Source organism: Olea europaea, chromosome 2 (assembly GCF_002742605.1).
Source record: "Olea europaea var. sylvestris chromosome 2, O_europaea_v1, whole genome shotgun sequence".
NCBI lineage: Eukaryota > Viridiplantae > Streptophyta > Magnoliopsida > Lamiales > Oleaceae > Olea > Olea europaea.
Window position 1 is genome coordinate 22,824,158 of NC_036238.1, and position 21,736 is coordinate 22,845,893.

The 21,736-nt window shown below is 34.8% G+C and overlaps 4 protein-coding genes across 5 annotated transcripts; 3 read left to right on the forward strand and 1 right to left on the reverse strand.

Annotated features, from left to right (window-relative positions):
* Positions 1 to 1,347: 1,347 nt before the first annotated feature.
* LOC111366943 (UPF0496 protein 1-like) lies at positions 1,348 to 3,028 on the forward strand. The gene has a single exon (XM_022987625.1). The coding sequence runs from the start codon at positions 1,571 to 1,573 to the stop codon at positions 2,867 to 2,869; it is 1,299 nt and encodes a 432-aa protein (XP_022843393.1). The 5' UTR covers positions 1,348 to 1,570; the 3' UTR covers positions 2,870 to 3,028.
* A 1,212-nt stretch (positions 3,029 to 4,240) lies between these two features.
* LOC111366950 (elongation of fatty acids protein 3-like) lies at positions 4,241 to 5,625 on the reverse strand. Its single transcript, XM_022987633.1, has one exon. It carries the CDS (start codon positions 5,374 to 5,376, stop codon positions 4,480 to 4,482), a length of 897 nt encoding a protein of 298 aa, XP_022843401.1. The 5' UTR covers positions 5,377 to 5,625; the 3' UTR covers positions 4,241 to 4,479.
* Positions 5,626 to 7,029: 1,404 nt separating this feature from the next.
* Positions 7,030 to 16,324, forward strand: LOC111366956. 2 transcript variants are annotated; one of them, XM_022987642.1, is made up of 4 exons: positions 7,030 to 7,763; positions 15,442 to 15,558; positions 15,638 to 15,693; positions 16,144 to 16,324. In XM_022987642.1, exons 2-4 carry the CDS (start codon positions 15,454 to 15,456, stop codon positions 16,304 to 16,306), a joined length of 324 nt encoding a protein of 107 aa, XP_022843410.1. In that variant the 5' UTR covers positions 7,030 to 7,763; positions 15,442 to 15,453; the 3' UTR covers positions 16,307 to 16,324. The 2 variants fall into 2 exon arrangements, with proteins under 2 accessions (XP_022843410.1, XP_022843405.1); XM_022987637.1 differs by lacking the exon at positions 7,030 to 7,763 and adding an exon at positions 15,138 to 15,330.
* Positions 16,325 to 19,787: 3,463 nt separating this feature from the next.
* Positions 19,788 to 21,559, forward strand: LOC111366967 (E3 ubiquitin-protein ligase RNF5-like). Its single transcript, XM_022987649.1, has 2 exons — positions 19,788 to 19,976; positions 20,609 to 21,559. Exon 2 carries the CDS (start codon positions 20,642 to 20,644, stop codon positions 21,236 to 21,238), a length of 597 nt encoding a protein of 198 aa, XP_022843417.1. The 5' UTR covers positions 19,788 to 19,976; positions 20,609 to 20,641; the 3' UTR covers positions 21,239 to 21,559.
* The last annotated feature ends 177 nt before the right edge of the window (positions 21,560 to 21,736 follow it).

A 21,736-nucleotide genomic window follows, 5' to 3' on the forward strand; every position in this document is an offset into this window, starting at 1 on the left:
AGGCCCCGTTTGGTACCCATTTTTTTCAAAATGCATTTTTTTCTCTCTTATTTTAAACCAGACTTTTTTATTAAAACAATATTACACATAAATAAATAAAAATTTCTCATTTTTCAATCACACATTTCACATCATTTTACTATTCAAAAATGCATTTTCACCTAAAAATGTCTCCCCAAACACCCTCTAAATTGATGTGAAATGTGTAGTTGAAAAATAAAGAAAAGTTTCGATTTACGTGTAATATTATTTTAATAAAGAATGTGTGATTGAAAAGAAGATAGAGAAAAATGTATTTTGAATAAAAATACTACCAAACGGGGCCTCAATCATTTAGGTCAATAACATTTGAACAAATTGTATTCAAAAACTTGTGAAATGGAAGCGAGTTCCCTTTCTACTTGTGCAAAGTATAGAAGTGAAAATTGACACGAGTGAGAGAAATTTGGTGCTGATTTAACTATTGATCAGAGATGGCCGAAGTGTGGGGCAGTGAAACCATAGATGGAAGAGTAGTCGGAGCGGAGGCAAAAATTTTGAGTGAAGTATAATCGAAGATCCAAAATCATAAAGTGGCGGAATAGTAGATGGAAGTGCTACAGGAGGAATGGTGACACCTTCGATAGATGTGCAGCTGGAGATGGTGAGATGTGAGAAGAGGTCTTTTCTTTTTTTCTTTTTATTTAAAAGCCACGTAAGCCGGAAAATAGCATGTAAATGGACTCGTCTGCCTAGCGAAATTGAAAAATCAATATCAAAATAATACGTCTCACAATATCCACACACGTACTAATATATGCGAATCATCGCCACTTATGATGACATCAGGCAATCGCGACAAACAACCTCTATTTGTGTCATTTTTGACTGTATGTACACACAATTACATCATTTATAGGTATTTATATCACATAATTTAATGAATTATTGGTCAACCACTTAACTGTTATTGTCACAAAATCTTGAATCTAATATAATTATTGATCTTAATTATATAAATGTTTGATAAAGTTTAAATTATAATTTAAATGCCTGTTTGAACCACATTATTTCAAAAAAAAATATTTTTAAATAGTGATTTGACATCATTATAACCACACGTTTTTCAATAAAATAATATTACACGCAGATAAAAAACTTTTTCTTATTTTTTAACCACACATTTTTTATCAATACACTATTTAAGAATGTATTATTACCAAAATAATGTGGCTCATACACCCCTAAGATAGTAAAATATATTTTTGTCCACCTATTACTTGTTATTCGCTACTTTTTGTTTACATATTTTGCATAATTTACTGTTTAAATTTTAATTTAATCACTACTAACCAATACATTACAAAAGTAGCTTGCAACGAAAGCCAGACAAAAGAGAGTGGCAAGTGTCCTCGCTTTGGACAGTATCCTTGGATTACATCGCCGAGGTCTACTACTCCGTCAATTTCGTCCCGCATTCGTGTTCGATCAACCCACGCCCACCAACGATCACCTCAAAACCCACTTCGTAAATTCCTAAATTCTTTGCATATACACACGCACAACATCTAAAATTTAAGATTTCTTGAAAATGGGCAGTCAAATTAGCAGGACAACTGGGCAAAATGGTAGCCGCCGCCGCCAACCGCCACCCGAGGAGCCACCAGCGCGATCGACTTCCAGCTCTGACACAGATGTGACACCGGAGGGATCCACCAGCCACCGCCATAATATACCACTGGTGCCACCAGCTCGAACGACCTCCAATTCCAACACAGAGGCGACTCCGGAGGAAGCTGATCTGAGCTCCTATGAAGCTGCGTGCGAAGTCGATCCCGACCTCCGGACCTTCGACTCGACTCTCCAAGTTCGCACAAGCCGAGCCATCAACTCCATAGCCGTCGACTTAGAGGTTCGCTCCCTGTCCCTTGACTCCCTCCGGGAAGTCACCGAATGCCTTCTAGAAATGAACCAAGAAGTGGTTCAAATTATTCTTCAAAACAAAGAAGACATCTGGAAAAATAAAGAACTCTCGGATCTGGTCGATGATTATTTCGAAAATAGTCTTCAAATGTTAGATTTTTGTACTGCTCTCGATTCGTGTCTTCAGCGAGCCGGGCATATCGAGTCTATAATCAATGTAGCCCTCCGAGTATTTGAGGAAGAACATTACAATATTCCTGGAGAGGGGGGCGTGAAAAGTTATTCAAGAACTTTGGAGGAATTGAGGAATTTAAAAGGTGCGGGCCGCCCCTTCACAGAGGAGTTCTTTAAAATGTTCACCACGGTTTATAGCCAGCAAAATTCGATGTTAGAGAAATTGAAAGCAAAAAAGAAACAGCTTGACAAGAAGTTGGGGAGAACGAAGACGTGGAGGAGGGTATCCAATGTAATATTCGGGGTGATATTTGTCTCCGTTTTGATATGCTCGGTGGTGGCAGTCGCAGTTATTGCCCCGCCTGTAGTGACAGCTCTGGCAGCAGCAGCAGTAGCCATGCCTTTAGTGTCGATGGGGAAATGGCTTAATACGATTTGGAAGAAGTGCGAGAAGGAAGTAAGGGGACAAAGGGAGATAATTACTTCAATGTGGATTGGAAGTAACATTGTGATTAAGGAATTAGATAGCATAAGGGTGCTTATTGACCAGCTTCAGATAAAAATAGAGGCTTTTTTGGGGAATGCAGATTTTGCATTGGGACAGGATGGCGCGGTGGTTATTGCAGTGGTGGAGATTAGGAAGAAAGTGAACGACTTTACGAAGACAATTCAAGATTTGAGTAAGCACGCGGATAAATGTACCCGAGACACAAAGATGGCAAGGGCTGTAATACTGCGGAGGATCATAAATCACATTGGCAGCTCGAATCAGGACTTTGGTATGTTTTCCTAATGACTAAGTTCCATGTTGCTGATTTAGTTTGAGTTACATATAGTAATAGAAATCGTGCACCTGGGTCGATTTCTTGTATTTGTATCGTTATGACAACAAAAATTGCTTATTATTAGGCTATCTTATTTGGTATATACATGATATTTCTTATTTCTTATATATGATAGAGTTAAAGAATGCATATTCCTTAGTTCGAGAGTTACTTGCTAGTATATTATGAGGCATTTCAGAGTGTTTATATATTGTTGTTAAATAGTATTGTGGATCAGCAAAATGGAAAAGGAGAAGGAACTAGGAAAAGGAATTGTTCGCAAGTACCCGTCTTACGATCTTTCTCAGCGAACTTTTTTATGGATCAGACCAATTTTTCTTTTCTTGACACATTTTGAATGATGTAAAAATTATAGATGGTGTGGTGTTAGTAATTCTGCTTAAAAAACTTGAGAATTTAGGTGAAAATACAAGCAACTGCTGGATAGCAATGTTAATGTTCTTTTAAAATTTCATTTCAGTAAAGCATATTTTTGTCAGATGGAAATTGTGTTGTGAGAATATGCAGATAGTGAATTAATAACAGTGAAAGTAGTTGCACAGCAGAAACTATTAAGAGATGAAAGGTAGTTCACAGTCAGCGGTAACGGTGTAATGCAGCCCCTCTTTAATTTGGCTAAAAATCAAATTTTTAATAAATTTTGATAAAAACTGATAAATTCTGTGATTGAAAAGTTGATAAAAGTTGTGGGTTCCTTGCAATGTGTCGTAGAAAATGAGGGTTCAGTAAAAGATCTTGAAGCTTAACTGACACTGTGAGTAGAAAGTATGAATTGCCTTGTCATTCTTGTTAGATCCTGATCCCCTTCTTAAAAAAGAAGAAAAAATAGACATGATTTTTCCATCTGGTTCACAATCTAGACCACTGATTTCAGCGAATCAACTGTTTCACAAGTTAGATGTTGATATGATATTTTTTCAATTTTTAAAATATCTTTTGAATTTTCAAAATCATTGTCAAACAGGCCAAGAGTATCTTTATATCTAATGAGGAGTTCTTGCATTCTATTAGCACAATTATTTTGTTGATGGGTTTGGAGAGGTAGTATACATGAAATAAAGAACAGCAACCTCGAAGGTGAATTTTAATTCATTTCAACAATGATAAAGTGACCTTAAACTTTGTTAATTATTGACTCATCAATGTAGAAATAATTATTTTGGATTCATATTTTCGACCACTCATGTTATTTAAAAATTTAAACAATCTTTTTTCATAGGTCGAGTTTATTATTTTGAAAAATTGCAGCAGGGTCCATAACTATTGCAAGTTTCCCACTAACGGGTACGTAAAGAACAACAACAATAAAAAATAAAAAATAAAAAGGAAACGTTTCTAATGAACAACCGTTCAAAAATCCAATCCAGACCGGTCCAATAAAAAAGACATCGATTTCACAACGAACCGGTCTGTCTAGTCTTATAAAAGTATGAACAAGTTTTCCTGTATTTTAACCTGAAGAAATTGAAAATAAAATTTGCCGAAAGATCAATTTTAGCACTACATTTTACCTCCATAAGGAAAAAAAAAAAAAAAAAAAAAAAAAAATTCACAAATCTCAAATATCCTTGTCTTTAACCAGCTTCTCCGCCTTCTCAGCTTCTTTCACGGCAGCGCCGCCGCAGCCACTGGGTTTTCTATTCCGAATATGCATTTTCACATAGAAATTCAAGAAGAGAAGAAGAATGGCACCATTAAGCACTGAATTGAAACCCCAAGCTCCAATTCCATTGCACCCACCTTTGATTAAATGCAGCAAAAGCACCCCAATATGGCACACAAGATTGCAACCCAACAACACCATTTGGCAATTCACGACGAACGGGAAGCACGCACTCGGCAGCCCAATCGCCGTCCAGAACCGGTACCCATAAACCACAGAGTAAACGAGCGTCGTGAGGAGAATCGCAAGAACTTGGAGAGATTGTGAAAATTCCAGCCACAAAAATGAAGTGAAGATCACTATAGAATTGTTGAACAACTTGAAGAATGAGAGTTTTCGGCCGCGAATAATAGTGAAAAATGTACGCAGCGCGTGTAGGAACCGGGAGAGATAATAAATGTATGACCAGAAGAAGACCCGGCCGGAGGGGCGGATGCCGAGGGGGAAGCATAGGAGCCACTGAAAAGGGGTGGTGCGGGTCCGTCGCCAGGACCACCGTGTGTCACGAATTTCCGCGGCGGTGGAGAGGAGGATGCCGGCGAAGATGGTGATGGAGATTAGAGCCATGCAGAGGGAGTGCACGGCGGGGAGAGGGCCAAGAGGGAGCGGGCGGCGGTGGCGGAAGACGGCAAGAAGGAGGAGGTGGAGGAACACGGAGACGGCCACATAGGCGGCGATGGAGTTGAAAAGAAAGAACCAAGTGGAGCCCCACGATTGGGCATGGCTCCACCGGAAGCCGACGATTGATGGGTGCTCGGAAAGGTTATACCTTAGGTTATCAATCACCATCATCGGCTTTGCTCGGCGGCGATCATTGGCCGAATCGGAATTCTCGTCGTTGACTTGACGAGAACGTTATGGACCCCACAAAGAAAACTATTCGTGAATGATTGGTTTTTTGAGGTTTTGGCGAAATTTAGGTTAGAATGTGAGGTAACTGCGAAGGGGTTGAAATATTAGAATTTGTGTATTACAATCCGAATTCAACTGCGATATATCATTGGATTGGAGATATTTTATGTTCCCACTAGAAAACAAATGTTCCACGCGTAATCCAAATTGTTATAAGAGTCAGATTTTTCTCGTCAAATTAAAATTTAAATTTTAATTCAAATTAAATTCACTTGATTTTAATCACACATTGTTTAAAATCCACATATTTTATCAAAATCTATTAAAAAATTGATTTTAATTTACAAGGACTTTGAGCCTGTTTGGTGCAGATTTGAAAATCAATTTTTTGATCGTTAATTTGAAAGGTGGGTCTCACCTAGAAGTGAAGAGGTCAAAAAAGACAAATGACCAATAAAAAAATTGATTTTTTTGACTTAAAATATCTGCACCCAACAGGTGCTTAATAATAAAATCGACGAAAGTTTTCTTTCTATATATATAGTTGTGTTATTTGATTGAGCCGGGTTTACTTTGTTTGGTATGTGCTCGTTTTGGGACTTGGCTTGTGAAGTGTGAACCTCTTGTCCCATTATGTTACTTTTTAAAAAAAAAATTCTTTGAAAATTTAATTTTTTCCACCTGGCTAATAAGCCATGAGTTAACCCGTGGAAATTGGGGAGTGACTTGTTAAAATGCCAACTTGAATCGTCCCACTACTCGTCTTGAGAGTGAACTAAACTGGCTCGCTTTTGGGACAACGAGTGACTTATCCTGTTTGACATCCCTACATGTAAGTTACACAAACAAAAAGAAAAAAAGAAGAGTCTAATTATTTTATAAGTTATTTATTCTGTATCAATAAGCAAAAATGGAATTGGTGAAACCAGTTTGCTAAAATTTTTATTACTCATATATTGATAAAAATCAATTCCTCGAATTCAGAGTCGAAGACTCTCAATATGACTAACTATTGTTTTTTGATATATTATTAAATTTAATTTCTATAATTTTAAAATGAGACAAATCATCTAGTTTTATAATATTTTGCTCACCCTCACGAACTATTCTTAGCTATGGCATCAATGATCAATTTCCAAAGATTAACCAAAAGTATTAATAACGATTAGCAATATTTCCTTCTTCTTCTTCTTCTTCTTCTTTTCGTTTTTGGTTCTTTCTTTCTTTTGACTTCAAATTTTGTTTAAACTTGTTGAATAAAAATATTATTAGACAAGAGAATTGACAAATTTTATATCACATTCTCATGTTTTCTTCTTTAATTACTTACAATTTTATATATTCAGTATAGAAAAGTGTAAAGCGTAAATCGTGTTTCTAAAAAATGCTACTCTTTTAATTTTCTAATCTAGTTGGAAGGCCACATGACAACCCCGGATTAGCTCTAATGTGTTCACTTGGACTGTGCTTCTTTGTGAGGCTATTGGACCATTGGATTCAACTTACGGATGAAATTAATCTACCCCACTATGAGACTTTTGGGGAGCTGGACGGTTGAGGCCACTTCAATTTTTCTTAGTCTCTAGATTTTTCAAGGCTCTCTCTTATGGACTCTCAGTTTTCTTTTTATGGTTTTTTTGATCTTTGATTTCTTATGAGTTGTCTAGCTAGAATATTGGTTGAATATGTGTGATTCATGTTGTTACAATAATCAAGCCTGAAATAGTAGTTGATTTGGTGTCGGTAGTGATTGTCAAAAAATCTTGTTCGTGTTTTTTATTAGGTCTTGATATTTAAGAGATTCATGTGTGGATTGATAACTATTTCTGGGTCTGATTGAGTTTTCCAGAACTGTTCTCTCTTTTTGGACGATTTTCGAGTGCTTAGTAATCATGCTAATCTTTGAGCCCCCTAGATAAGGCGATTGTCGAATTGGATGAACAATTTTATGGTGTTCTTTTTACATTTTCTTGCACTTTGGTTGTTTTATTTTGATGTCTTTTATTAATTATGTGAGAAAAAAACCCTATCAACTAGTATTAGAGCCTTCGAGCTCTCTGGGGGTGCAACAAAAATCTTTGGGTTAATTTTTTCTTGGCTTGGCTTCTTTTTCTGGGGTGCAAGGTTTTTTTGAACAAAACACTGGGGTTTCTTTTAGATTGTTTTCTTTTAATAAATTGAAATATCTAATACTTGTCTCTTTTGTGTTGTTGTTTAGAAGCGAAAACTTGGTGAAAGGTAGTGAATCAACCACGGTTTACTCCCAGTAGAGGAAGAGTTTCCTGCCCTCGGGTTGAGACTAGCTTAGTGTTCTTGTTACTGTAAAGGTAGTATATCGTGAGAACGTTTTAATTTTCACGCTTCAGTAGAGTAATTTCAGTTCTTGATATTTGATATGAGATATATGCATGTGACACATGTTTATAAGTTTGTATCGCTACTGTGATTGGAATTGTATATTTCTATCATTATGAGTATAGTGTTTAGTTAAGTTTTTTATATAACTTGGTGCAATTACTTGATTATAAGCATAACTCACTCTATATCAAATATTATTGCCTTTTATTTCAGGTTGGTACGCATATATCTGCTTAAATTCTTGAATTTTTTTCAAAACCTTTATTGCTCACTAGTTAATCTTTTTAATTCAAGATTAAATTATGTCCATGAGTATAGGCCACCCTTTTACTGAACACATAATGGGTTCGAAGGTCGAATGTTTTAATTAGATAGAAATGGGGATTACTCAATATGAAAGAAGAAAATGAGAACCATTCTGGTTCAACAGAGGGTCGCTAAGGCCCTTAATAATCCTGAAACTTCTTCTGCTAAACTTAAGGCAATACCAAATGAAATTGAAGATATGAATAAAATTGCTTATAGTTCCATAATTTTACATCTGTCTGATAACATTGTAAGACAAGTTGATGAAGCCAAAATTGCTAGAGTCCTATGGACTGCCCATATTGCTATGTTTTTAACTAAAACACTACCAAATAAAATTTATTTCTTGGCAAACCTGTTTAGCTTTAGGATGGACCCGGGGAAGGATTTAGAGGTAAACTTGAGTAAATTTAGTATCATTGTGAAAAGCCTTGCACATAATGAGAAGAAATTTGATGACAAAGACCTTGCTGTAATCCTGTTAAATTCATTACCTAACTTATATAAAGATGTCAAAAATGCAATAAGACATTCAAGGGATAAACTAACTCAGGCTATAGTCATTGATGCTTTGAGATATAGGGAGTTAGAAGTTAAAAAGGAAACTAAATCTAATCTTAGAGATGAGAGTATGTTTTAAAGAGGAAGACCTGAAAAAAGAGAAAATAATTTTCCCACAAAGAAGGGAAAAGGGAAATTCAAGAGCAGATCAAAATCTAGAGATAAAAGCAACAAAAAGTGCTACAATTGTGAAAAATTGGGACACTTTAAAAGGGATTGTTTTGAACGAAAAAGGAAACAAAGAGATCTGAATAATCACGAGCTAAATAATAACACTAGGGAAGCTAGAGTTGACAGTCTCTATGTTTTGATTGTATCTAGTGAGGAAGTTAATAAAGATTGAATACTAGACTTAGGGTGTACCTTTCACATGTGTCCTATAAAAGACTAGTTCTATAACCATAAATAAAGAGAATATAGGAAAGTGTACATCGGGGATAATAATTCACAGACTATTGTTGGAATTGGAGATATTGCCTTAAAAATGCATGATGGCGCTGTTAGGCCAATCTTAAATGTAAGATATGTTCCTAATCTAAAAAGAAACCTAATAACCTTAGGAATTCTTAAAGATAAAGGACATACATTCAAGTCTGACAACAAAGTATTAAAAATAATGAAAGGTTCTCTAATTGTGTCGAAGGACCAAAAAGAAATGAGTTGTACTACCTTGAAGGCAAAACTATTACTATTCCCGATTTCAATATTCTCGCTATTACTGAGAATAAAACTGAATTGTGGCATAAGAGAATGTGACATATTGGGAATAAAGGGTTAAAATCTTTAAGTAATCAAAAGTTGTTTGGGAAAAAATTAGTTGAAATATTGGAGTTTTGTGAAACTTGTGTTCTTAGAAAATCTCACAGGGTGAGCTTTGAAATAGGTTCACATGTTACCAAGAAGCCCTTAGACTATGTCCATGTTGACTTATGGGAGCCTAAAAGTCACTCCACTTTTGTAAACAACAGATATTTCTTATTTATTGTTGATGACTATTCCAGAAAAGTGTGAGTCTTTCCTTTAAAAGCTAAGTTGGACACCTTTCAAAAATTCAAAATATGGTTAAAAATGGTTGAAAACCAACTAGATAAAAAATTAAAAACCTTAAAGATAGATAATGGTCTTGAATTCTGTAATTCTGAATTTGAAAATTTTTGTAAACATAAAGGTATCTTGAGACATAGGACTGTCAATAACATTTCCCAACAAAATGGGGTGACAGAAAGAATGAACATGACCTTGCTTAATCAGGTCGACGCATGCCGATCAATTCAGGATTGGCAAAATGGGTTCTGGGCTGAAGCAATGTGTACAGCTGTATATTTGATTAACAGATCACATTCTAGTTTCATTGGATTTAAAACACCCTAAGAATTATGGTCTGACAAAAAAACAAATCTCTCTAATATCAGGTATTTGGGTATGCTGCATATGCACATCAAGTTGAAGGAAAATTAGACCCTAGGGCAACAAAATATATCATGTTGGGTTACCCTGAAGGTGTAAAAGGTTACAAACTATAGGTATTAGGGATACAAGGTAGAAAGATCATTAACAGTAGAAATCTGAAGTTTAATGAATCTGAGATGTCATGTTTAAAACTCAAATCTAATACTTCTATTGAACCAGATAACAACCTAACTAAAAATGAGGTAAAGCTGGCCAAATTAGGCAATACTCAACTTGACAATATTGGAACTAACATTCCCACACTTCAAGAAGAAGAAAGGGAACCTAATGAAGGTGAAGTTGGAGAAATCCAACCTCAAACACAAATTGAATCTGAAAATTGGTTTGACCCTATCGACGATACCTCTCTTCAGGACTATCAACTAGTAAGGGATAGGGAAAGAAGGCAGGTTAAGCCCAACCTTAGATATGAATCATGAAGCCTTACAGATTTTGCCATAGTTTTTGGTGAAAGTATAGAACAATTTGAACCTGCTTCTTATGAAGAAGCAGACAGAGAACCAAAATCTGGGAATTAGAAGAGGGCTATGGAAGAAGAAATGCAATCTCTAAATGAAAACAAGACTTGGAAACTAGTTGCAAAACCTAACAATCATAGGATTGTCCAATATAAGTGGATTCACAAATTAAAGGAGGCGAACAATCCTACTGATCCTTTAGGTACAAGGCTAGACTTGTAGCCAAACAATGAAATATTTTCACCTATAATAAAATATAAGACTATTAGGCTGATCCTAGCATTAGTGGCTCATTTTAATTGGGAGCTTGAACAAATGGATGTTAGGACAGCCTTCTTATATGGTGAACTAGATGAAGATATTTACATGGTTCAACCTTAAGGCTTTGAGGTGAAAGGTAAAACTGACTATGTGTGTAAGTTGTAAAAATCACTGTATAGACTTAAACAAAGTCCCAAGCAGTGGTATAAAAGGTTTGATTCATATGTTATCAAAATTGGTTTTAAAAGAAGTGAGTATGATGCTTGCCTGTATTATAATAGTGCTAAGAGTGGATGTGGAGTTTACTTATTGTTATACGTTGATGATACACTTAAAACTAGTGCAAGTAGGACTGAAATCTTAAGACTCAAAAATCTTTTAAAATCGGAATTTGATATGAATGATTTAGGTAATGACAAAAAGATTTTAGGAATGGTTATTAAGAGGGATAAATCTGAGAATAAATTAACACTCGTTCAACAATCTTATCTGGATAAAGTTGTAACTAAATTTGGCATGAAAGAATCTAAATATGTAAATCTTCCTTTGGCTGCTTATAAGAATCTATCAACTAGGCATTCCCCAAAAACACAAGAGGAAATTAAGGTAATGAAAAACATCCCATATGCTAATGCTATAGGATCTATTACTCTATGATAACCACCAAACTTAATCTTGCTTATGTAATTAGTTTTTTAAGTAGATTTATGTCCTACACAGGGAAACCACAATGGGCAAGATTAAAGTGGCTGCTAAGATACATTGATGGGACATTAAATCTGGGATTAATGTATAAAAAGGATCAAATAATTTGACTTTAAAAGGATACGTAGATGCTGACTTTGCTGGTGATAAAGATCAAAGAAAATCTACTACGTCCTTTTTTTATACTAGATGACAATTGTATGACATGGAAATCTTAATTACAATCTATAGTAACTTTGTCAAGTACAAAAGCTAAATATATTGCTATAATTGAGGCTGTAAAAGAATGCATCTAGTTAAAAGAAATTTTAAAAGAATTAAACTTCCTGCATGACACTCCCGTGTTATTACTTTGTAAAAATCTTATGTATCAAGAAAGGTCCAAACATATTGAGGTGACGTATCACTTCAATAAAGAAAAACTGTCTGAAGGTAAAGTTAATCTAATTAAGATTCATACAGATAAAAATTCATCAGACAGGGAACTAAAGTTGTATCTATAAGTAAGTTTAAGACATGTTTATCCTTACTGAATATTGATACAGGTTAATTCATTTGTAGGTACATGGGAAATGATGTAGGATTAGTCAATTAAGCACACTTAAGCAACCAAAGAGAGTTAGATTTTGTGAGAACCAAGGTGAAGAATGTAAAGTGTCAATTGTGTTTCTAAAAAATGTAACTCATTTAATCTGCTAATCTGGTTGGAAGGCCACATGGCAACCCCGAATTGGCTCTAATGTGTATACTTAGACTGTGCTTTTTTGTGAGGATGCTGGATCATTGGATTCAACATATGGTTGAGATTAATCTACCCTACTATGAGACTCTTGTGGAGCTAGACGATTGAGGTCACTTCAATTTTTCTTAGTCTCTAGATTTTTCGGGGCTCTTTTTTTTGGACTCTCAATCTTCTTCTGATTTTTTCGATCTTTGATTTCTTATGGGTTGTCTAGCCAAAATATTGGTTGAATATGTGTGATTCATGTTGCTACAGTAATCAGGCCTGAAAAATAGTGGCTGATTTGGTGTTTGTAGTGGTTGCTAGAAAGTCTGGTTTGTGTTTTTGGTTAGGTCTTGATATTTAAGAGAGTCATGTGTGGATCGATGACTATTTCTTAGTCTGATTGAGTTTTCCAAAACTATACTCTATTTTTGGACGGTTTTCGTGAGCTTAGTAATTGGCTAATCTCTGAGCTCCCTAGATTAGACAATTGTTGAACTGGATGAACAATTTTGTGGTATTCTTTTACATTTTCTTGCACTGTGATTGTCTTATTTTGCTGTCTTTATTAATTGTGTGAGAAAAGAACCCTATCACCAGGGGCAGATATAGGCACTACAGCCCATGCTCATCCTAGCCCAAATCCATTGAATATATATATATATATATATATAATTTTTTTTATATAGAGCCCAGTCCATTTAAAGTAGCCCATTTCCAAAATAAAAAAAGCCTCCAAAACTAAACTCTCTTTTTTTTGGACAGTTTTCGTAAGCTTAGTAATCGACTAATCTCTGAGCTCCCTAGATTGGACGATTGTTGAACTGGATGAATAATTTTGTGGTGTTCTTTTACATTTTCTTGCACTGTAGTTGTCTTATTTTGCTGTCTTTATTAATTGTGTGAGAAAAAAACCATATCACCTAAAAAAAAAAAAAACCTACCCACGACCTAGACGCAACCCCCATCAGATCCCCCTCTCTCTATCCCTCACTCTCTGACAAAGGCAGCCCCCATCTCCTCCCTCTCTCTCACTCGTCTCTCTCTATCCCTTATTTTCTCTTTTTCGTCGTCCCTGCCGCTCAACACTCTTCTCGATCTGCACAACGTCGTGACTATATTGATTGACGATGTTAGACAAATATTGTGGGTGTGATTTGTGGTTCGTGATTGGGTGTCGATGAAGCAGTATTTGTGAGGCAGATCCACCATCTCACTCTGGTGGCTTTTCTCATGTGATGGTGTTTTTGTATGGTGGAGATGTTGTGATGGTGGCTATGGTGTTTTGTCTGGTTTTGTATGGTGGTGGTGATGGTGTTTGTGAGGTGGTCGCTTTGGGTGGTGTTATGTGGTGGCGGTGTTGGGTAGTGTTTATGTGGTGGTGATTTTGGGTGGTGTTTTGTATGATGACGACTTTTATAGCGGTGGCGGCTGTGGTGGTGGATCTAGCGGTTGCAGTGCGGTGGTGGTATAGGGCGAAGAGTAGTGCCTCAGCGCTGCTGTTCATGCAGCACTCGGTGCGATGGTGGTGGTGTTACTATTTGTGTTATAATGGTGGTGATGTCGATGGTAGTGGGTGGGGGCGATGGTGAGATGTTGGCGGCTGTGATCTATTGAGGTGGATATGTTGATTCGTTTGACGGTGGTGTTGTTGACGGGTGGTGGTGGTGGCGGTTCTGCCTTGATGGTGGCGGTGGTCGTCGCAAATGTTAATGGTGGTCACAGATTATTTGATTGAATGTGACCAGCGAAATAGTTAATCTGTGACTAATAAACAATATGTGACCAATGAAAAAAAAATTGTGACCAAGAAATATTATGTGATCTAAAAAATTAATAATTTGTGATTGTCTTTTGAGTTGTGACCTATAATATTTGTGATCTGTGACTTATAAATTTTTGATTCGTGACCCATAAAATTTTTGATTTGTGATCGAGAAATAAGTTGTGACTAATAATTTGATAAGTTGTGACTAAAAATTAATCGTGACTCGTAAATTTTTTGATTTGTAACCGATGAACGAGATGTGACCTACAAAATTTTTGAATTGTGATCGTAAAAGAATTTGTGACAAAATTTTTTATTCGTGACCAAAAAATAATAAGTGACTAATTAAATTGTTAATTTGCGATCAAATTAGATGTGACCAATAACAATTTTGATTTCATGACCTATAAAATTTTTGATTCGTGATAAAAAATAATGTGACCTATAAAATTTGTGTTTGTGACTTATAATTAATTGAGTTGTGACCGAAAAATTAATCTGTAACCTATAAATTTTTTGATTTGTGATCGAAAAATAATATGTAACCTATGAAATTTGTGTTTGTGACTTATAATTTATTGAATTGTGATCGAAAAATTAATCTGTGATCTATAAAATTTTTGATTCGTGATCGAAAAATAATATGTGACCTATAAAATTTTTAATTTGTGATCGAAAAATAATATGTGACCTATAAAATTTTTAATTTGTGATCGAAAAATAAGTTGTGACCAATAATATGATAAGTCGTGATTGAAAATTAATCCGTGACTAATTATTTTTGGATTTGTGACCAATAAAAAAACTGTGACTTACAAAATTTTTGAAATGTGATCGTAAAAAAATTTGTGACATAAAATTTTTAATTTGTGACCAAAAAATAATAAGTAACTAATTATATTGTTAATTTGTGACCAAATTGTATGGATCTGTGACCTAAATATATTTAATTAATAAAATAATTAATTAACTAATTAAATTATAAATAATTTTTAATAAAAATCTGATTTTAGAAATTTGAAACTTGTTTTCTTGTTTTTGAAATGTGCCATAATTAATTTCTTAGTTATGAAATTTTTCAAAAAATGAATGTCTTGGTCCAAATCCCCAATCTAGTCCTAAAACCTCGTCCAAATCTAATCCGTCTCCTTACCATTATCTGTTCTTATCGCTGGCTGTAAATCCAATTTTCCTCAATCTCCAAGTCCAACCCATAAATGAAAATTCCATTGCTAATCGTTTCCCTTCTTCGTTTGTCTCTTCTCCATTGTTCCAAGGTGAAGGTATTAAGTTCATTTTATTTTTAATATCTCCAAAAATCTTGTTCAGATTTTCAATTTGGTCCCCAGCCCTCCGTTCATTCAATAATGTCTTGTTTTTCTTTAAAATTTCAGGGTGTGGTGCTGATGATGTTTTGTATAAAGAGCTATGGAAGGCTTGTGCAGGTCCATTGGTGGATGTTTCAAAGAATGGAGAGAGTTTATTATTTTCCTCAATGTCACATGGAACAAGTAAGTAATCTTTTCATTTTCAAAAAATTTTTCCTTGCTCTTATGGAGTGATATTTTATAAAGACTCGGGTTTGGTTAGTTGGAGGCATCTACAAATCAGGAACTGAGTCTGAATAAGAGGATGACAATGTTCAGGTTACTTTCAAAGATCCTATGTTGTGTTTCTATTATTTAAGAAATTAGATTTCTTAGGCTAATTTGTCTTTCACAAGGGCCACTGCTCACTTGGTCAGGAAGTTTAAAACTATAAAGATTAAAAGAATAATGCTAGTGGTACACCATGGTGTACAAAATGGACACACGGCACCTCGGTATTGGCCGAGGTGCCGGTGGGCCTCGACAGTCGAGGTGCCGTGTGTCCATTTTGGACACCATGTTGGATACCATGGTGTACCACAAGCATAACCCAAGTTAAAAAGTGTGGTGGGAAAAGATTTAAGAAGCTAGGATTGGGTTGAATCTCATAAAGCTATACATTATACAATGGGTGCAATTTCTCATTTATAACTTATACATTTGGGAAAGCAATACATTATACATATTTGCATTGAATAGTTTCCTAAATTTGTGTTTCATCTTTTGTAGCACGCTTGGAGACACGTGCAACATGAAGGAAAAAGTTGAATATATTTCCCTTTCCCTAGTAATTGTGTCATCTCACTACTTGTTGCTCTGTCAGCAAAAAATTGAAATGGAATATTGTTGCCTTGTCGGCTTAATGAGTTTTGGTGTTGTTTTGTCGACTTAATGAATTGCTGCTATTGTTATTGGCTTTGAATTTTAGCCTACGTGTTCAAAATTCTTGGATCTGCCCTTACCTTTCACAAAGTTTACACATTAATTTTCAAAGGTACGACTTGTGTCACCTAACCTTCAAGAGGAAATGAAAAGCATTAAGCAAGGTTCGGAAAACTCACATGGAAATTGAGTTTTCACGTTAAGCCGACAGTATTGGAAGAAAAATAGTTGTGGGGTATTTCAAGAAAAAAAATGTCATTTTCTTGATTCAATAGCTACCTTATTGCGTAGACTACGGATTAAGCATTCCCAACAAACCGCCCATTAATTGTATGCTTGCGTTGGTGGGTGTGTACAGATTTCAGGTGTCGTTCCTATCTTGCCGTCGGCATGATTAATTACTCGATAAAAATGTGTAAGATCGAAAAACGCTTTCAGATTGTACTTTATTCAAATAAATTTGACACTAATACTCAAAGATGCACATTTTTTTTTTAAAAGATCCTTCTTATTTATTCTCTTTTTCAATTGATTTATTATTTTCTTATATAGAAATGATTCAATAAATATAAATAGAATAATTTTTAGTACATATATGGAAAATAGTATGATAATTAGGGCAATGCTGGACGAACAGGACCATGTGACCCTATTCATTTAAGGCGTTGAAATGGCGTCCCCTCCAATAGGGGGGGGGGGCGCTTGTGGGCCCGACGCTTCCTCTAATAGAGGGCTGTCAATTAGGCCCGCTGTTTGGACAAGGCCTAGATGGTGGTGAATGGAATCTCTGGCCTCTTGGAGATTTGGGAAAAGAAATTCTAACAATTTTGGCGAGATTTAAATCACTATATTTTGTGTTTGAAAAAATTTCGTTGTTAAATTAAGCTCCCACTGATTCGCTGAACAGGAATTTGTACGGTCACTTTTTACATGTAGCCCCAAAAATACAATAAGTAATAAATAAAAGTAACTTTTAATAAAATGAACCAGTAAAACTAATTTACGGTAGACTTCAGAAAAAAATAAAATAAAATCGGTGAATCCAACTATTCCTCGTGACATTTTTCTATTTGTGAAGTTAGCAAGAAAATGAAATGAAATTGATGATAAGAATACAATTAAAATTGATCCAAGAAAGAAGAATGAATCATGTCGGGAGAGGAGATGAAATTGGCCGAAATGAACATGAAATAAGAGTGTGAAACGCGACTAGTGCATATGATAATAATTGTTTGAAAAAGACCTTATGCTTGAATTTTTAGGTGACTAAATGTATTTTTGAAACTTCAAATGTATATTTTTAGAGGAAACAATACAACCCTTTAAATAAAAATTTTCTTTGACGAATTAAGAGGGACTAAAGGGGAGGCTTGGATGAGATTTTAGAGAATAACGAGGGAAATACAAAGACGAAGAAGAAGATTTTAAATAACATTCAAGTTGAGAAGAAAGCCCAAGCTCAATTTCACTATGGAATTCATTTTTAAGGAGGCTTCCCCAAATGTTTACTATCTTTCCCTTTAATTTCAACAATTTGGTGATGTATTTCCTAAACCTTTGTAATCCAATGTCACAATTTTCACGTGATTGATTGTCTTACTAATTTATATAGAGATATAGTAAGTTAATGCGACTCATATGTGTTAATCTCAAACTCGAGAAGTAATTAACCGCTTCAAGGGAATTAGGTTGATCAATTCAAAATAGGCATGATATGTTATAATGCAAACTACGGTGTAAAATAAATGAAAGCGGAATACACAACACTTAAATCATTAGATTTTCCTTAAATATTGCTTTTACTTGTTTTAATTGTTTTACCTCATTTCATTTTAGAATTTTAATCAAATTCAATCAATTTGTTTCTATGGCTTTTGAATCGAGCTGGTTTATAGTTTACTTGATTAAAAATAAAACAATTCTCGTGAGATCAACACTTTTCATCACTTTATTATTTGCTTACAATACCATATACTCGTGGGATCATAGTCATATAACAGAGTGCAATTAAATAAAGATTGTTGCGTAAATACCATTAATTCTCTTCTATAAACACAAGAGAAGCATGGACATTTTTGAGGAATGAAAAATATATCATTGAGAATGGAACAATGTTATTCGGTACCACTGTTGCTTAGTATAGAGCCTTCAATTGATTGATCGAACATTCTAAATATAACTAATATTCCACACGGAGCATCGGAGGTTCGAATCCCCGCGACAGTTGGAGGGCAACATATATGTTGGAAGGCATTTGTTCTGTTAAGGTAAAATTATGGTGCGTTTTGTCGCCCCTCCGAGGATCCTATCCGCACGTCGTAAAGGAAGGTCTATAGGGAGGAAAACTGTATCTCGAATGTCCGGCCTAAGTGTTTATAAGTTGTGTTCGCATCCGAATTTAACTGGATGGCAAACCAGGGGGACGGCCCCCACTGCTCAAGATTAGTCAGACGAAACTTGAACACCTAAGTTATAAAAATATATATATATATATTTCTTTTTTTATATAAAGTCCAATTATTTAAGGACATTTAACCTTTGATTGAGCCTCATTTTTGGGAAATTTTTTTATATTATTATTATTATTTTTTATTTTAGAATGTGTGATCAAAAAGTAAGAAAAAATTTTGGATTTACATGTAAAGTTATTTTATCAAAAGGATGTGTGATTAAAAATAAGTTTAAGGAAAAATGAATTTTTAGACAATGAGACTCAAAATGTCAAACATAGAATTAAGTAGCTGGACTCGTGTTTAGCACCATTAAAATTAAATAACATTACTTTTAGGGATTACTGATTTTGATAAGTGACAAATATAAAATAATTTTTTATTAAATTTCGGTACTAAACCAATGAATTCTTCAATGTTTATTCATTTCTAAACTCTTGCATATCTAACTAACAAATTTAAATTATTAGAATTATTCCCAAAGCATTATCAAATATTTCTTACCTACTAACCAACTTGTGTGTCAAAGTTAGGTGTTTTCTCCGTTTAAACACAGCCACCCTGGCCAGTTTGAAAAACTCACAAAGTCAAACCTCTGGCTCTCATCGTTTTTCTTTCTCTTGAAACCTAGCTGTAGCGGTTGTCTACCATTATTCAATAAAAATGAATTTTAAAATAATAAATTTTAGAAAAATATGCGATTAAAAAATAGAAAAAACATCTTAAATTTACGTACAAAATATTTTATTTTGAGAATGCGTGGTTAAAAATGAGTTTAAAAAAAAAAGTTCCGAATAATGGTAGACAAATATGGACGTAGTGATTTCATTCTTAAATATATTATATTATATAATAGAAAAAATATGTAAAATATAATAATTGGTTATTTGTTATGAAAGTACATTTTTACTTTCAAAATATTCGATATTTTAATTTATTTTTAAAATTAATTTATTTAATAGTTTAATATTAATGATTACTATTTAAAGTCGTGTGAATTGAACACTGACCCAAGAAGTTAATTGAAGGCCCAGAAGGCAGATCACAGTTGACTTTAGATTTTGTATACGGACAAGTATAAAATTCCTAGCAAATGCTGACGTTAATAACAAGAAAAAGCACGGAGATTTAGTCAAATTTTCACTTCCATTTGCAGAAATATTTTCGTATAAATTGATTCGTAAGGGGTTACGACATTCAATTGCATTTTGATCTTCTTCGATTTCTACGGTAAATGCTCGCCTTTTTATTCCGATCTTGGCTTTTTCTTTACACTTGTTTTATTTATTTAACAATTGAATACATACGAATTCAGATGGGTTTGATTTAATTGTTTTATGTTTAGGAACTGACAATTTTATTTATTTATTTATTTTTTTTTTTGTCCTGTCTAATTTGATGGGATGATAATAATTATCTTTAGGGTTTTGATTATTCAAGTTAATTGCATTTATATAATTGTACAGCAACGGCTGTAAGATCTTTCTCCATCCTTTAATCTGTGCTTTTTGTTTGTCATAGCAAAATTAATTAATCATTTTAATTTAATCTATACTTGTTTCTAATAGTTTCTAAATGAATAAATGGTAAATCTTGTTTACCATTATTGTGTTTTAGGATTTTTATTGATTTTATGGGAATTTAGGTCACTCAAATTCAGAGATTTGAACTATTTTACACTGGATGATGGATAGAATTGAATTTTTATTTTCTATCTTGGGGTAAAATTGTTAATGGTTCGTGCATAAAGAGATCTTCATTTGTAAAAGTGATTATTGATCTTTATTAAGAGTTGAGGTTTCATCTTTATTCGACGTGGGATTTATCTCTTAATAGATCTTCTGCTCACAATCTAATTCCAGGTTCTCTATAATTTGGAGTTTGGATTTGAACAAATGTCGACTGAGGCTCAAGATTCAATACCAGAAAGCTCATCATCCTTGGGAATTTGCAGCGATGAAGCTGGTGATTTTGAATGCAATATATGCTTTGATTTAGCGACAGACCCTATAATCACCCTCTGTGGTCATCTCTATTGTTGGCCTTGTCTCTGTAAATGGCTACGGCTTCATTCCCGATCCCCCCGAGGATGCCCGGTTTGTAAGGCCATAATTCAAGAGGAAAAGTTGATTCCTCTATATGGCCGAGGGAAGATTCCAACGGACCCCAGATCAAAACCCGTTCCTGGCATCGAAATCCCTAATCGAAGAGAACCTGCTCAGTTCCCAGAAGGGACTAATCTCTCTAATTTTGTATCTGGATTTATACCAACATTTGGTAACTATGGAATGTCTGCTGGCTTTGGTGGCGCGAATTTCAGCTTCCAGGTTCATGGATTTTCGAATGCTGGTGGATATGGCTCCTCCCGAGGATATTCTCGTCCATTTCGTGGTGCTGAAGGCAACCTCGACGGTCAACAGGCAGATGGCATTCTTAAGAGGGTTCATTTTGTTTTTTTTATTCTTGTGCTCTTTGCTTTATTTCTATTGTAGTACCAAAAAAATGGTAATTTTAACGCGTCTTAGTCGTTTATGATCAAATGCCTGTTGTTGAGCATAATGTAATTCTTTAAAACGCTCGTCTGAATATGTTTCGTCCTTGCTTTTTACCAGGGGTGTCTACCGAGTCTTTACTGTATTGCAGGAAGGATACTTCGTTATGTAAACACTATGAAAGCAATGTGCACGCCTGGCTTTGTAACTACGGATAGAATTAGCTTTCTACACAGTTATGTGCACATTTCTATTGTAGATGGCGTGGTTGTGAAGAAGTGGCAAGAATTCAGGCATGTTATCATGTTCGAAGAAAGTAAACTGCACGAGTCACTTAGTCAGTCCATTTTTCAAAATTAAGATGATAAAGCTACCTCAAGTTAAACTGAAAACGAAGGATTAAACTGTTTGAACAGGGATCTTGTACGTGTCGCGCTGGCAGGACCTTTGGGATTCCCCCCCCCCCCCCCCCCCCCCCCCCCCCCCCCCCCCCCCCCC

Excerpts from the sequence above, each read along its gene's own strand:
- LOC111366950 (XM_022987633.1), bottom strand. The coding sequence starts at position 5,376 with ATGATGGTGATTGATAACCTAAGGTATAACCTTTCCGAGCACCCATCA.
- LOC111366943 (XM_022987625.1), top strand. The coding sequence starts at position 1,571 with ATGGGCAGTCAAATTAGCAGGACAACTGGGCAAAATGGTAGCCGCCGC.
- LOC111366967 (XM_022987649.1), top strand. The coding sequence starts at position 20,642 with ATGTCGACTGAGGCTCAAGATTCAATACCAGAAAGCTCATCATCCTTG.
- LOC111366956 (XM_022987637.1), top strand. The coding sequence starts at position 15,265 with ATGAAAATTCCATTGCTAATCGTTTCCCTTCTTCGTTTGTCTCTTCTC. Across the intron at positions 15,331-15,441 it reads TCCATTGTTCCAAGGTGAAG|GGTGTGGTGCTGATGATGTT; the intron begins GTATTAAGTTCA and ends TTAAAATTTCAG. Across the intron at positions 15,559-15,637 it reads CTCAATGTCACATGGAACAA|TTGGAGGCATCTACAAATCA; the intron begins GTAAGTAATCTT and ends GGGTTTGGTTAG.